At 54.6% G+C, this 15,142-nt stretch overlaps 4 protein-coding genes across 4 annotated transcripts; all 4 read left to right on the top strand.

Moving 5' to 3' along the window:
* Nucleotides 1-122: 122 nt before the first annotated feature.
* Nucleotides 123-1,340, top strand: CLAFUR5_00534 (3'(2'),5'-bisphosphate nucleotidase; the record flags this gene model as incomplete). The annotated part of the gene is made up of 1 exon (XM_047899682.1): nt 123-1,340. One exon carries the CDS (start codon nt 123-125, stop codon nt 1,338-1,340), a length of 1,218 nt encoding a protein of 405 aa, XP_047755788.1.
* A 327-nt stretch (nt 1,341-1,667) lies between these two features.
* CLAFUR5_00533 (uncharacterized protein) lies at nt 1,668-5,665 on the top strand (the record flags this gene model as incomplete). Its single annotated transcript, XM_047899681.1, has 2 exons — nt 1,668-5,391; nt 5,625-5,665. The coding sequence occupies 2 exons, from the start codon at nt 1,668-1,670 to the stop codon at nt 5,663-5,665; spliced, it is 3,765 nt and encodes a 1,254-aa protein (XP_047755783.1).
* Nucleotides 5,666-7,663: 1,998 nt separating this feature from the next.
* CLAFUR5_00532 (Aspartate--tRNA ligase, cytoplasmic) lies at nt 7,664-10,747 on the top strand (the record flags this gene model as incomplete). Its single annotated transcript, XM_047899680.1, has 2 exons — nt 7,664-10,601; nt 10,656-10,747. 2 exons carry the CDS (start codon nt 7,664-7,666, stop codon nt 10,745-10,747), a joined length of 3,030 nt encoding a protein of 1,009 aa, XP_047755782.1.
* A 405-nt stretch (nt 10,748-11,152) lies between these two features.
* Nucleotides 11,153-12,597, top strand: CLAFUR5_00531 (UDP-N-acetylglucosamine transporter yea4; the record flags this gene model as incomplete). Its single annotated transcript, XM_047899679.1, has 5 exons — nt 11,153-11,238; nt 11,304-11,320; nt 11,403-11,500; nt 11,617-11,859; nt 11,944-12,597. The coding sequence occupies 5 exons, from the start codon at nt 11,153-11,155 to the stop codon at nt 12,595-12,597; spliced, it is 1,098 nt and encodes a 365-aa protein (XP_047755785.1).
* Between the last annotated feature and the right edge of the window lie 2,545 nt (nt 12,598-15,142).

The raw sequence follows: 15,142 nt of genomic DNA, 5'->3' as shown, positions 1-15,142 counted from the left end.
TCGCTGCTGCTTGGCAACTTGGAAGCATCGGACCCACGTCAAACGCGTTGCGGACTCCGATGTCATTGTCATCGGGCGAGCTAAGCTGCTACTGAGAGCTCTAGTCGCCAAACAGAAAAAAGATGGTAAGGAGACCAACTCTCACTTCCGCCATATTCGCCATCTCCATAGTCATACTGGCTTTCTCGCTCTTCCCAACCCTCCTACCACGCCTCCGACTCCTCTCATCCCACTTCCTACCCCGCCAACAACAGCAGCATCTCACCACAATGTCGACCGACTACAGCAAAGAGCTCAACATTGCTCTCCTAGCAGTCCAGCGCGCCTCTATTCTCGCCAAGACCGTCTTCCACCAGAACAGCAAAGGCACATTGGAGAAGGGCGACACTTCACCTGTGACCATCGGCGACTTTGGAGCACAAGCTCTGATCATCGCTGCGCTGCAACACAACTTCCCCGACGATGAGATCGTAGCAGAGGAGGAGGCCAAGGATCTCAGAGAGAACTCAAAGCTCCGTGATCTTGTCTTCGGTCTTGTGCAAGATGCAAAGCTTCACGACACAAATGCTGAGAAGGCGCTGGGAGGACCCGTAGCGTCTGCTGAGAAGATGTTGGACATTATCGACAAGGGCGACAGCAAAGGTGGAAACAAGGGCAGAATTTGGGCAATCGATCCTATCGACGGCACGAAAGGTTTCCTACGAGGTGGACAATACGCTGTCTGCTTGGGTCTGATGGTCGATGGAGACGTCAAGGTCGGTGTGCTCGGATGCCCAAACCTGCCAGTTTCGGATAGCGAGCCTCTGAAGGAGAACATCGGTGCCGACGCCAGCGACGAGGAAGGTAAGGGTGTGCTTTTCTCTGCCGTGCAGGGCGAGGGCGCATACTCTCGACCACTGCAGAAGGGCTCGCTGGAAGCTGCCAAGAAGATTCAGATGAAGCCAATCTCGAACATCGCAGATGCAACCTTCTGCGAGAGCGTAGAAGCTGCGCACAGCAACCAGAGCGACAGCGGCAAGATTGCTGAGAAGCTCGGCATCACAAAACCAAGTGTGAGAATGGATTCGCAAGCAAAGTATGGCTCGATCGCGAGAGGTGCTGGAGATCTTTACCTCAGATTGTCAGTCAAGAAGGACTATGTTGAGAAGATCTGGGATCACGCAGCAGGAGATTTGATCGTTCGTGAGGCTGGTGGCCAGGTTACTGATGTTGAGGGCAAGAGGTTGAACTTCAGCTTGGGCAGGACGTTGAAGGAGAACAAGGGTGTTATTGCGGCGCCTAAGGATGTGCATGCGAAGGTTATTGAGGCTGTGCAGAGTGTGCTGAGTAGCAAGCAGTAGATGGTAGCCCTAGATGGATGAAAGGCTGCTATAGAGTGCACGAGGAACAGTCGAGAAGCAGTGCTCTATAGCTGTTTCTCGACATTCTGAAAATCTTGTAGTCATGAGTCCTGCCTGTTGAATCTCTAGCGTGAGTCTACGTTATTGCAGTATCAGTAGGGCTGTCTAAAATACATGTGTCTATCCCATGCCATCATATTTTGTGGCCCAAGCGTCCTTGGGAAATCCTCCGATCTGTTTCCGAGATATGGTCTCTATCCACATGCAATCTTCTTCCTTCACATACACTCCACCTGACCGACGCCCTCCCTCTATACCGCCGCCACTATGGCGCGCGACAGCACTCCCAGCAATGCGCACGACAAAAAGGCATCCGCAAACGCTGTCTACATCCGCCTCGTGCTCCCACCCTACACCATCCACTTCAAATCCTCCACCTACATGAACCCTACAACCCTCGACTTCCTCGACAAGAAAGTTTGCAAAGAGATTCTCAAAAAGTCTGCCCAAGATGTCTCCGTTCGCGAAGCAATCGGCACCGATACGAAATTCTGGCCCGAACTCGCGGTGCTTCTAAAAGCTGCGATTCCCAGCCTTGAAAGGAGGAGTTTCACGATATGGGACCCCAGTAGCGTGGATTATGAAAGCACGAGCGGCGCGCTGATCGCGAGTCACTACCCGGGGCTGTGGAAAGATTTGGAGAGAATTAACGATTTGATGGGGATTGCAAGGAATGTCTTGACGATGGGGGCGAAAGTGCAGGATCTTTGCGCAAGCTACAGTCTGGATGCTGAGGTGTTCCGGCTTATCAACTGCTGTGTGCGCGTCACAGCACGCGGGTACGATGGTGATGCTGGGACAGGAGATGAGGAGAAGTGGCAGTGGATTGTGAATGCCTATAAGAAACTGCTCATTACGAGCTTGCAATTTCTCAACAACTTGGTGGCGCAGAATGAGAGGAGGAAACTGATGCTGTGGGTCAGTCTATTTGACAACAGTGGTGCAGAGGCAGTATTCAGTCCTGAGGATGTGCCGGAGACGAGTTCTGCGAGTTTGACGGATGTTCCGAGTAATCCTACGAGCAAGCCGGCCCCGCCGTTGAACAGTATGGACATGCTGGTTGCGTTTGGTACAGATGGTAAGAGGCATGTCGATCCTACTGGGGCCGAGCCGTTGTGGGACGACACGCCTTTTGCAGACTATCCTCTGCCGCCGGAGGCTCTTGAGGGGAGGGATAAGTTGCAGGGAAATGGTTATGCATTCTATTGTAAGAGGGCTGCGGGCATCTGCAAGGAGGACTACAACATCGAACGCAAGAGAGACCCGACACTTGGAGAGATGCATCTGGAAATGCCACGAAGATGGGCTGAGCTTACGGATGACGACCATGAGTACTGGCAAGGACTGTACGAGGATGCGATTGCGAAGTACCGACAAGATCTGGCTGTGTACGAGGCGAAGATGCTGGCAGTTACAGAGCAACAGCCTGTGCTGAGAAGCGATGTGCCGGTTGCACAACAGACGAGGCAGGTAGAGAGGAAGATCGCCATGTTGGAAGAGCAACTTGCCGAGAAGTATCGTACCGAGAGCGCTGACATCAAACCAATGGAGCCTGCCATCTACGGTAAGGACGGTCATCTGACGTTCGACAATAAAAGTCTTCAGAGCAGACCCGTGGTAGCAGACGACATGAGGATGCTTTTCACAGCTGAAGCGGGCACGAAGATACTCGAGTCTGGCAAAGCAGAGCTCATGAAGAGGCTCGAGGGTTATGAGGCACCGCCAGAGTCGGAGATGCCTCCTCCAAATACCCAAAGACCTATGGCGGAGGAAGTAAGATTTCGAGACATGATGGCAGCTGAGACTCGCGATGTCGAGGGTGAAGTGACCCGACCTGTATACACTGACGAAGCGGGCAACCCAATCGAGAAGACCAGGAGCATGTCCCGTACACCACCGATACTGCATCCAAGCGACCCGCGCCTGCCAGAAAACCAACAGCCAGCGACCCAGAATCCACACGATCCTACAGGCGAAGCTTTCGAGGAGAGCGAGGTCGAGGAAAGTGAAGAGGAAGAAGAGGAGGAAGATGAAGAGGGGCAGGAGGAAGAAGGCTCCGAGGAAGAAGAAGATGAAGAGGAGGAGGAAGAAGAAGAAGAAGAAGAAGAAGAAGACTATCCTGGTAGTACCGAAGATGGTCGCGGTCTTCTTACTGACGTTCCTCTCATCCTGGGTCCATCAGAAATAGAAGTTCTGCCGATGCTCATCATGTCAGGGATTGTGCCGCCGCCAGCATCAACACTAGCAGGCAGTCGCCTCACTAAGGATGAGACGAATGCTCTATTGAACATGCACGTTGTGCGGACACATCTGCTGCTCAGCCAGAGTAATGGACGGAATCTGCTGCGGGAACTGCTCATCTTCGTCGCAGCTTGGGATCTGCGGGAAGAGGAACTCTACTTCAAGTTCATGGTCAAGATCATGGAAGCTATTCTTCGCAATGGCCTGATGCCTTATGCATATCATGCGTTCCGGGACAGATCGAGGTCGAAGGACATTATCAGCCCAGCACAAGCGGTGATTATGAAGCTTCTGACTTGCATCTTCAGAGCGAGAGGAGAAGCACAGAAAGCAACTGTCGCAGCAAATGCACAAGCCAAGAACGACGCTGCACTACACGATGCTGGCAAGGGCAAGGCGCCTATCACGATGACCGCGGGTGCCGTGCATGGTCCTGCGAATCAGTACAGGCCTGTGATCAGCCTTCCTCACATGCCCAGCAGAGTCGACTTACACATATTGAACTTCATCTTCACGGAGTTCAGGCAGCACATCATACCACAGACATGTGCCTTGATCTTCCTGCAAGGTCAAATTCATGCCGGTCGTGCAAGTCCTGAAGACTTCCCGTTGAACCTGTGGGACATGGAGAGAATGTACGAGGGTGTGTATCAGTACCTCGAGTTCTTCGCTGTGTTGACGGAAGAGGGTGTCTGGAAGGGCATACTCGGCGAGTGGGAGATGGCGAGCGAACTCGTCACACTTCTCAGAGAGCTGGAAGGCGGCATCCCTAAGATGGGCGCTGTGGTGCAAAGCCTCCCACGAAGAGTCGAGAATGTGCAGATGGCAAGTCACCATGGTGCAGTGAGGCCACCACAGAGAGCGATGAGTGCCGATGCGGCCATGATGCCAGGCTTGAGGGCACCGAGCCCATTGCCACCTATGTCGCCAATGCCAGTGCCTTCTGCGCCAGTGTCGACCCCAGCCAGGATGCCGACGCCAGTACCTCAACAAGCTGCACCTGTAGCTATCGAGAGGCCATTTGATGTCAATCCGACATCACCAGGTATCGACCCAAGACTGCCTCCTTTGCCGCTTCATCCGCCGACGACCACCACCAACGGCAAACAACCACTCTATGAAGCTGAAACACCCCTCGCTTATCCCGACGACCACCACCCGAACAATCCTCCACTTCCAAACACGAACATCGCCCCTCACCACGACCAAGACGAGCCCTCCGACTTCGAATGGCGCAACCTCAAAAAGCTCACTGTCCTCGTGCTCTCATCCCTCATCTGGAAGAACCGCACAGTCCAAGACCAAGTTCGCCGCTATGGAGGCCTCGAAGCCCTTGTAGGCTGCTGTCGACCCGACGAGCACAACCCATACATCCGCGAACATGCCATTATGTGTCTACGCTTCGCAGTAGAGGGATGCGAAGAGAATGGCAGAGTCATCAGGAGCATGGCGGAGGGCCACCCAGGCAGGAAGAAAGCACCAGTCGCGATTGAGGGTGGTAACATCACACCTAGCAGCGTCGGAGCCGCCATCGAAGACGTTCCACGTGAAGTCCTTGATACACAAGGATATGAGACATTCGTGGATCCTAAAGGACAAGTCGGGCTGAGGAGGAAAGATGTTGGCATGTCTGGTCCTTCACACCCGCCACAGCAACAGCAAGGTCATTCGCAGAATAGTGCCGGCGTTACGAAGCCGAGGCTGAGTTCGACGAAGTTGACGGCTGAACGGGCGGCGGAGTTGATGTCGAGTGCGCTGAGTAGTCTGCCGATTGGGGATAAGTTGGTGGATAAGGGCAAGTTGGAGGCGTTGAGTAAACTTGGTGAGTAAACTCGGGGAGTACGTACATCCTTGGCTGAGCTGGCAATGTCTCGAACTGGCGGGGCAGTCCCAAGAGGGACAGAGACATTGCCGGCTCTGTCACGATTGCGGTGCTCTGTGTCCCCTACCACTGAATACCGACTGACTCTACGTTCTTTGAAGATCGGGCTTTTGAGAAGAGTGAGAGGGATAGGAATGGCTGAACGAAGACCAGCTTGGAAGTGGTATTGCACCACTTTTACGAAGCATAAACACAGACGATCGCGCATCGACCATGTCGCTCGGTCGCACTGCCGGTGCGGGCCTCTACGGTGCGCTGCATACCACAGCAGGCAACGCCAGAGATGCAGCGACCGACCATCAAGACGACAGGTACAGTTACTGCAATGAGCCGCGACGGCACAAGAGCAGACGGGCTCGAAGTCCTGGAATCCGTCGTAGCGTCGGGGAGACATTGGCAAGGCACAATGGTCATACGCTGCGATCCGCACTTTGGACACGTTCCACTGCTCCGCGGGCATAGATCGAAGATCCTGCTAGGCATGGCCCGGGCTATGATGCTCAGGATCCGATACCCAGCGACAGCGATTGGGCACATGATGCGCTCGACGAGGACTCGTACAGAAAGTCAACGCGCATGTTCGGTGCTGGTGATGATGTATAGTATGTACAGTATGTACAGTATGTATAGGATAAAAGGACTCGAAGGTACGAAATCGGCAGTCGTTTGGTATCTTGTGAACGGTACTATGATCATGGAATAGTGGTTCGCGAGTGGGTGGTTGGTGATGGCAGTGATCGACTATCGGGCGGTCTGGAGGTGGACGCCAACATGTCAGAAGTTGGAAGCACGCGACTGATGGGTCGTTTCGCGGCAGCTCGGTTGCAGCTTGCGACGTGTATGTATCGTCGTTGTGATGATACGATGATGTGCAAGTGAGAGCAGACATCCTGGTTCTTACCTTGATTTGCGAGAGACGCCAAGTCCAGCATCAAGACGTCGCTGTGATGATGATCCATAGTTGTTAGTCACCTTCGACTGTGGGGGAGCTCCTGGAAAACGCTCAAGAAGAGCTTCTTTTATGAAGTGTCCAAGGGATCCAGACCAACGTCAATATATAAAGCCTATGGGGATGTGTCTCTTCCAATTTTCCGGCCTCTTGGCCTCTTGGCTATTGGCTATTGGCTATTGGCTATCTCTCAAAGAGTCAGAGCAGAAGCCTTTGCCGCGCTCGGAAGCCATCGGCTGGGATGCGTTCGCCGACGCCAAAGATTCATGTTTTTGAGAGAGATTGAGACAGTGACGCTGGACTGACTCAGGATACATGTACAGTACATGTACATCAAGCCTGGTCTGGCCCGTCTGGATTGTAAGTTGTCTGTGCTCGCGTTTAGAGACACTACATGTAGCGACATCACATGTTCGCAAGCTGTATAGGGCATCTTGAAGGCATTTGGTGGATATCTCGCGCGAGCAACACGAGCTGGAGCATGTGTTAGCAGCGGGTGGGATCATGCAGCATGTTTCCAGGTTGGTTTCTTTGTCAGCGCAGCTATGTACCTCGTAGCCCACATGCATGGAAGAAACAGCCACAACACTGAGGAGGCACTCACGTGGCACTGAGGCAGGCGAGGCGACAATGATTCCCGTCCAGTTGCATAGCGCCGATCAAGCTTTTGGCCCGTGAGCGTGGACTGTGCAGCTCCACCGTGGACCACGTTTGTGAGCAAATGCTGGCAGCAACTTGATAAACCAATCTGACCTTCCCTGCTGTGCTGTTGCCAATGTCTGCCACAAACAACGCAAACACATACACCAGCATTCACGCCAACACCTCGCAGCGATACGACATTGACGCCAGCCACGAGGTCGCGTGAGAGCTGCCGCCCTTTGCAGCTTCCCGCGCTATCCGGTGGCATTGCCTCATTGGCGCTGGCCGTCATCATTTCCAAGTCAGCAGCTGCACCACCACCGAGCTTGACCTGCCTAGCTGCTCATCGCACCCGCCTTGACTGCTGACTTTGCCCGCATCCGAATCACAAGCTCGCGAACATTCTGCACACCCGGCCGTTTCTCGCTCACTCATCAACACATTACTGCTGCGTCTTCGGCTGTAGCAGCAATCCAAAGCAATTTCCGCACGCTGTTCCACAGCTTCTGTACTCTCTCAACCCCCAGAGCACAGCTACAGACTGCCAACATGTCGCTCAAGAAGGCTCTGCACAGCTTTCGCCCTCGGAGTGGTTCCAACTCAGCTGCCACTAGCGACAACGAAAGCCCAGCTCCCAAGGATGGCCACAGGGAAAGCCGCGTGGGGACTGGCTTCTCGGCCCTGTCGAATGGCATTGGCTTCGGCCGTCACTCGACAGACTCGGGACATCGACCCTCTACTGATCTGTCGCCGTCGCCATCACGACACTCCAAGGACCACCACAGAGGCTCGCATAGTCCCTTGGGCTTTCTGAGGCGCAAGGTCCGTGGTGGCTCCGATGATTCGCACTCTTCCACCGAAGACCTGCCATTGAATCGCGAAGGCGAGCCGATGAGCCGCAACCAGCAGCGTAAACATGAGCGACAAGCCGAGAAGGAGAAGCACCGCCAGGAGGTCGAAGCTCGCCAGGAAGCAGATCGAAAACGCAAAGAGGAAATGGCGAAGAGGGCTGAAGAGGAAGAGACTGAAGAACAGAAGGCCAGGTACGGCACACTACCAATCAACTATTACGCTGGGCAACAGAAGCATGAAGACCGCATTGACTTGCGTGACCTCAAGCCAGAACATGTTGGCCAAATGGTTTGCTTTAGAGCACGCCTGCACAACTTGCGTAAGCTGAGCGCACATCTGATGTTCATCGAGCTTCGACAGCAGACGGCAACCATTCAAGGTATCTTGCACGAGCACGGCAGTGTCTCTCAGCACTTCTTGTACTGGGCCGAGCATCTTCACGTCGAATCAGTCGCGGTGATCAAGGGTGTCGTCCAAGAGCCGAAGGCTAAGCAGGGGGAGATCATCGGTGTATCGATCCACAACCTTGAGATCCATATCCATGAGATGCACGTTGAGGCCACGCCGGATGAGCCATTGCCATTCACTGTCCACGAGGCTGAGGTCAGCAAGGCAGAAACCCAACAGGAGGGAGACACCCGCCACCGCGTGTCTGACAGAGCCCGCCAGGGTAACCGCATTATTGATCTGCGTACGACAGCATCGCAGGCTATCTTCCGTGTGCAGTCTGGCATTTGCCAGGCTTTCCGATCACACTTGCACAACATCGGCTTCATTGAGATCCACACTCCAAAGCTCCAAGGCGCCGCATCTGAGTCTGGAGCCAGCGTTTTCAAGGTCGACTACTTTGGCAGGCCAGCATTCCTGGCACAGTCGCCGCAGCTGGGCAAGCAGATGGCTATTGCAGCAGACTTCAGGCGAGTCTTTGAGATTGGTCCAGTCTTTAGAGCCGAGAACAGCAACACCCACAGGCATTTGACAGAGTTCACGGGTCTGGATCTGGAAATGGCGATTGACGAGCACTACCACGAGGTGCTACGTGTCTTGGACAGCACATTCAAGGCGATCTTCAAGTTCGTTTATGACAATTACAGGGAAGAGATCGAGGTTGTGAAGCGACAGTTCCCACATGAGGACCTGGTCTGGCTGGATCAGACCCCGATCATACCCTTCGCTGAAGGTATCCGCATGCTCAATGAGTCTGGCTACCGGGATGAGAATGGCAAGGAACTGCCAGAAGATGAAGACATGGGCACTCGCGACGAGATTGCCCTGGGCGCCGTGATCAAGGAGAAATTTAAGACCGACTACTACGTTCTCGACAAGTTCCCTGCCTCCGCGCGACCTTTCTATGCCATGCCCGATCCCGACAACGCAACGCTCACAAACTCGTTCGATATCTTCTGCCGTGGCCAGGAGATCCTCTCTGGAGGACAGCGAATTCACGATGCGCCTACCCTTGCCGCAAATATGGAGAAGATGAAGATGGACCCCAAGACTTTGGAAGAGTACATGACTGGGTTCGAGTGGGGTGCTCCACCGCACGGTGGTGGTGGAATCGGTATGGAGCGTATTCTCATGCTTTTGCTGAAGCTTGGTGATATTCGAAACGCGACCATGTTCCCGCGTGATCCCAAGTCGTTGCCATACAAGCCTCCAGTCAAGCAACTCCGACATCCAGAAGCGAGCACAATGCATCCACCTTGGATGGGCCAAGACCGAGTCACAGCTCACATGGACTTCCAACCACTCGAGAAGCTCATTGCCAACTACGGTGATGCCTCGAACACATCTTGGCTGGAGCCCAAGTTCGAACACTGGCGTGATTCCAACACGGGTGCTGCAATTGGCTTCGTACCTCACGAAGGGTTCGCTATCACTATCGGTGATCCTCTTTGCCACCAGAGCCAGTATGTCAAGACGATCGGCGGCTATCTGCGATACATCAAGAAGGAGCGCCACCTCAAGGCGCTTTGGTTGCTCTGTGGACAGGCCGTGGAAGAGGTCCTAGCTAACAAGTTCGACTGGCGAACACTGTCTGTTGCTGCCGAGCAACGTCTTGACCCAGGCAACAACCCAGCGGCGAAGGACCCTGAGATTCAGCGAAAGTGCCGACACGCAGAGAAGGAGGGCGTCAAACTGCACGACATCCCAATCGGCACGCCGATCCCACAAGACGTGAAAGAGAAGGTTGACAAGCGTATTGAGGACTGGCTGAAGAACAGAAAGGGCAAGCAGGTGCATCTTACAGATGTCCACCCTTGGCAAGATACGGAGCACCGACAGTATCACTACACCACAACCAAAGACGGCCAGATCTGTGGTCTTGTCATCCTTGCTCAGCTGTCACCCGATCACGGCTGGCAAGTCAAGTTTGCGCTCGACTTCCCCGGTGCGCCGTCAGGTGCCATTGAGTTGCTCGTGCTGCACTCATTGAAGGCTGCCGCACAGACTGGTGCAACATCAGTCACCTTCGGCGGAGGCGCTGCTGCTAAGCTCACGCCAGGTCACAACTTGAAGGGCACTCGCGTGAAGGTCCTGGCTAAGGCGTACCACGCCATCGCGACTGAGCTAAAGCTCACGAACAAGAGCGAGTTCAGAGAGAAGCTGGGTGCCCAGGACGATCCCATCTATGGTAAGCTATCCGATCATTCTTATTCGCAGCGTTTTTACTGACTTTTGATCCCAGTCTGTTACCCACCTCACGGTCTCGGGCCAAGCGGTGTTCGAGCCATCCTCAGCTTCTTCGAGGATGACGACGATGCCAACAAGTTGGGCTAGGAGTCCCAACGCAAGCCGAACCTCAAGAAGAAGCTTAGCATGAGAGCCAGGTGGGCTACGAAGAGTTGAACAGGAGCAGTCATGATAACCCGATACCCTTGTGAAATGCGAGTACGACGATAGTGAGCATCAGTATCAGAATTGGAGTAATTTCAAGCATGTGCATTGAGATTGTGCAGAGGTTCGTGAAATGCTGTGTTTCGTACCTTGATGAAGTGATACCATGCCGCCCGTGGTGAGCATCGTCCGGGTGTCTGTAGCAGTGACGGAAAGATTCGCAGCACAGCCACGTGGCGCACGCGACGTGTCCCTGCCCTCCTAAACTCTCCTCAAATAAAATCCATGACCGCATCACAAACAACAACCTAACACGATCACCACCACCACAACGGCATTTCCGAAACAATGCCCGGATTTGATGCTTTAGCCACCACGGGCCTCATATTCGGTGGCTGTTGCACCAATGTCTTTGCTCTGGAAGGCATTGTCAAGTAAGACAGCCTCTCCATGACTTGGGCACCGTATCGTTGTTCCCTTCCGCTAATGAAAGGACTAGGCTTGAGTCAAGGAGTGGTATGTAACACTTTCACGTACGACGTACGAGAGGTCGCAATGCAACGAGAAGCGGTGGTGGGCTGATGGGCGAATGACATAGGGTTGGTGATTACGTTCTTCCAGTTCGTGTTTACGAGTTGCTTTGCGTATTTGACGCAGTTTGAGGCTGGGGGGAGGTGGGCTTTAAGGGCGCCGAAGGTATGTCCAGTCCAGTCCAGTCCAGTCCAGTCCAGTCCTGTCTCGTTGAAAACGTGCCAAAATGCTCGTGTTGCTTGCGCGCAATCATGTGGAAATCGTACTGACGTGAAAGAAAGGTCCCTCTGTCGCGATGGGCAATTATTGCAGCGATGTTTTGGGGTATTAACATGCTGAACAACTGGGCTTTTGCGTACAATATCAGTGTGCCGGTGCATATTATACTGCGCAGCTTTGGGAGTGTGACGACGATGGTGGCGGGGGTGTTGCGTGGGAAGAGGTATAGTCCGTTGCAGGTGCTCAGTGTTGCGCTGCTTACGGTGGGAGTTTTGATTAGTGCGTGGGCTGATTCTGAGAGTAAGGTGAGTGCCCTCGTGGATACGAGACGAACAGAGTCTGCGCCTCCCACGGACGACAAAACATGACAGTGCTGATAGCGTTTACAGGGTAAAAAGATGTCCGTGGAGAACGAGGCGTCTTCATCAGACTTCATCCAGGGGTTGGGCATATTGCTCCTCGCCCAGTTCATGTCAGCCTACGCAGGAGCATACACCGAAGACACCTACGCGGAGTACAAGGCGAACTGGACAGAGAACCTGTTCTACTCACACATACTCGGCTTGCCACTCTTCCTCCCTCTCGCTGGAACGCTGCAACACCAGTATCGGAAGCTCGCAGACACGCCACACGTCAGTGTACGACAATACTTGCCATCCATCTTGGCACAGACGGGTACGACATCTGACGCCACGGGGGGACTCGCGCCTCGCGCATATCCTGAAACAATGCCGAAAGGGATTCTGCTATTGTTTACCAACGCAGTGACACAGCTTGCATGCATCTCCGGGGTCAACTTGCTCTCTGCCAAGTCATCCGCTGTCACTGTGACCATTGTGCTGAACATCAGGAAGTTGGTGTCGTTCATCATGAGCACGCTTCTGTTCGGGCACCAGCTCAATGCCAAGATGATTCTTGGAGCAACGCTGGTCTTCGGTAGCGGTGCGTTATACGGTTACGAGACAAGCTGGAGGATACCAAAGCAGAAGAAGAAGAGTCAGGCAGATGCCAATGGCAAACCACCAGGAAAGAAGGAGCAATGACATGACGGTCATATATACGACAGGCAGAGGTGAAAGTGATATGTCCTCCAGTCCCTGAAGCCTCTTCAGACGTGGTGTTAGCTTTCACAGCACGCTGCACCGCGTTGCTCATGCGCCAAGCCTTGCCCATAACCGCGGAGACCTGCAGCACCGCTCAGTGTTCCATGCTTGTACCACGCAGCTGCTATCCCGTTGCACACACGAGCGGCTATCGCAAGACACTGTAACAGCAAGGCACAATCATCTCAGCGATCGATAGACCACACATCTCTCCCCAACCGATATCGTCAAGGATGTGTCTCAAATGTCGAATTTACGTACAGTACCCGCATCATGCATGACCTCGAAATTGACAAGCGTTGAAGATGTGCCTCCCGACTGGGCTGACTAGCGAACAGGAGGGTTGCGCCATTACAACTCCGAGTATGCTTATGCCCAACGTTCAACGTGTTAGCGAGACCATCCCGAGATTCGGGTACGCACCAATGGGCACGTGCGAGCTCTCCATGGATGTGCTAAACCGTTGAATCGGCGTGTCCAAAGTCAAATACCTCGCAACTTCCGTGTGGTGAGCTGGCGTGCTCCGACGTGCCGCGACGTGGTAGAGAAGTCCCCTCTCATCACAAGCCGCCCAGGTACAGCATCGCGCGGTGTCGCGCAAGGTCTTCCGGCTACCGGGCGCGCACAGCAGCAAGCAGACACTGTGTGCGTCCTTTGTCGAACGCGCCGTGCCCGCTTGCTGTGGTGTTGCAAGTTGCGCGCGCCTGTGAACAGATGTTTGTACTGTGCCAATAGGCTACTGGCTGTGGGTGTAGCTCGAACAGGGATCATGGGCACTCTATCGACAGGTGAACAGGTTTCGCTCGGGCATCTTCACGATCGGGAGCTGAGCTTGTTCTTGCGGCGGAATCTTAATAAGGGTGGCTGGTGTACAGTACGTGCCGGTGATGATACATATGCCAGCATGCTGCGATGAATCTGCACCTGCGGCTTTGAGTCTTTGACATCCACGAGACGCAGCGAAATGAGCCCGTTAGACGCTTCCTTCCCAAAGCTGTGCGACCATACCGAGCGCGACCGTTCCCGCAGGCTATTCTTGCATGGGGAAGGCTGTTTGCTGGGTCTGGGCACAGTTCTATCGCGGCGACCAGAGTTCAGGTGGCAGCCACACCGAACTTTGCACTATTGATGAGTGATGCCAGGGGAGCCTCATATTGCGTTCTATAGAGCAACGGGTTCATTAATGCCACAGCGGAGTTCGTAGCGTCTGTACCGGGAAGGGCCTGCGCCATGGAAGGCACGTGAGATGGACCACATGGTAGCTTGCGAGGCGCAGATCACTACCGAGGACGACGGCTAGCGTATCCAGTTCCAGCACTGCAACGCTGAACTGTTTCTCCGCGCTGGGGAACACAATCACAATCTTCTGCCCTCGCGACAGTGACACCGTCGCGGCCCGCCTCGCAGCATCTGCACCGACTTGACAGCGGCCTGGAGTGTACGGGACCCATTATTCGCATCTGCCCTGCCCAACCATATCGATCGGATCTTGGCTTATGCAAGGCACAAAGGACGAAGCTGGGCCGGCATAGCCCGCAGCTGCACCTGAGCTTCCGAGAGCGTCTGAACTCTGTGACCCGGCGTGAATCAACCTTAGCAGGTAGTGACTTTGAAGTTTGCGGACACGCTGCCACCGTCGAATCGGCCGTCGGCCAGCGCCATTGCATTGCCCACTACTGAACGAACGGCTGCTGCGTGTTGACACATCGTGCTGTCTGTCTGACCGTTCTCGCCACACCCACACCCACACTGCACCGCTTCACGCTTGCACCAACAACAAGCACCCCAGCTTTCGCCCATCCCAGCTGGCTGACTACGCACACGTGCGCCCAAGAACGAGACTCGCCCGGCGCGTGGCCTTTCCGCTATCACCCAGATCCTCACAACCTCTCGACCTGAGCCTGCTGCATTACCAGCGCTGCCACTTGCGACCACGCCCACCGCCCACACACCACACACCACACACCGTCGCGCGCACACCCCTCTCAACCACACCACTCCCCGACCCCGACGACCAGGAAACGCGCTGCCGCCGCCGCAGCCATTGGTGCTCTCTCGTCCTCCCTCTCCGCGAACGCCTGCAGGCCCGTCCGTTTCGAGGCATACCGCTGACGTTCCTGTGCACGCGGACCCACGAGCCCATCTCCCATCTCCCTCTGTGCGCGCTGGCTACCTACTTTCTCGTGTGCTCTAAACGCTGTCTCTGCTTTCCTTGCACTCCCTACCTACCCAACCGTACGTTTATCCTCCGACATGTGCGGGGTCATTCGCATTGCGCGTTTCTGAACTCAACGCTGAAGCATCCACCAGACACTCGCCCGATCTGCGCCAGCCATTGCGCGAATAACTCTCATCACCGACACTTGCGCACATCGGCTCCTGCCTCCACGGCACGCACTGGTCATCGCTCTGCACAGCTACTGACATTGCCTGCCTGGAAACACTCGCCGTCGCCCTCGAGAGCGCACAATCGGCGGGTGCCACG

Source organism: Fulvia fulva, chromosome 1 (genome assembly GCF_020509005.1).
Source record: "Fulvia fulva chromosome 1, complete sequence".
Lineage (NCBI taxonomy): Eukaryota > Fungi > Ascomycota > Dothideomycetes > Mycosphaerellales > Mycosphaerellaceae > Fulvia > Fulvia fulva.
This window is presented reverse-complemented; position numbering and strand designations above follow the sequence as displayed.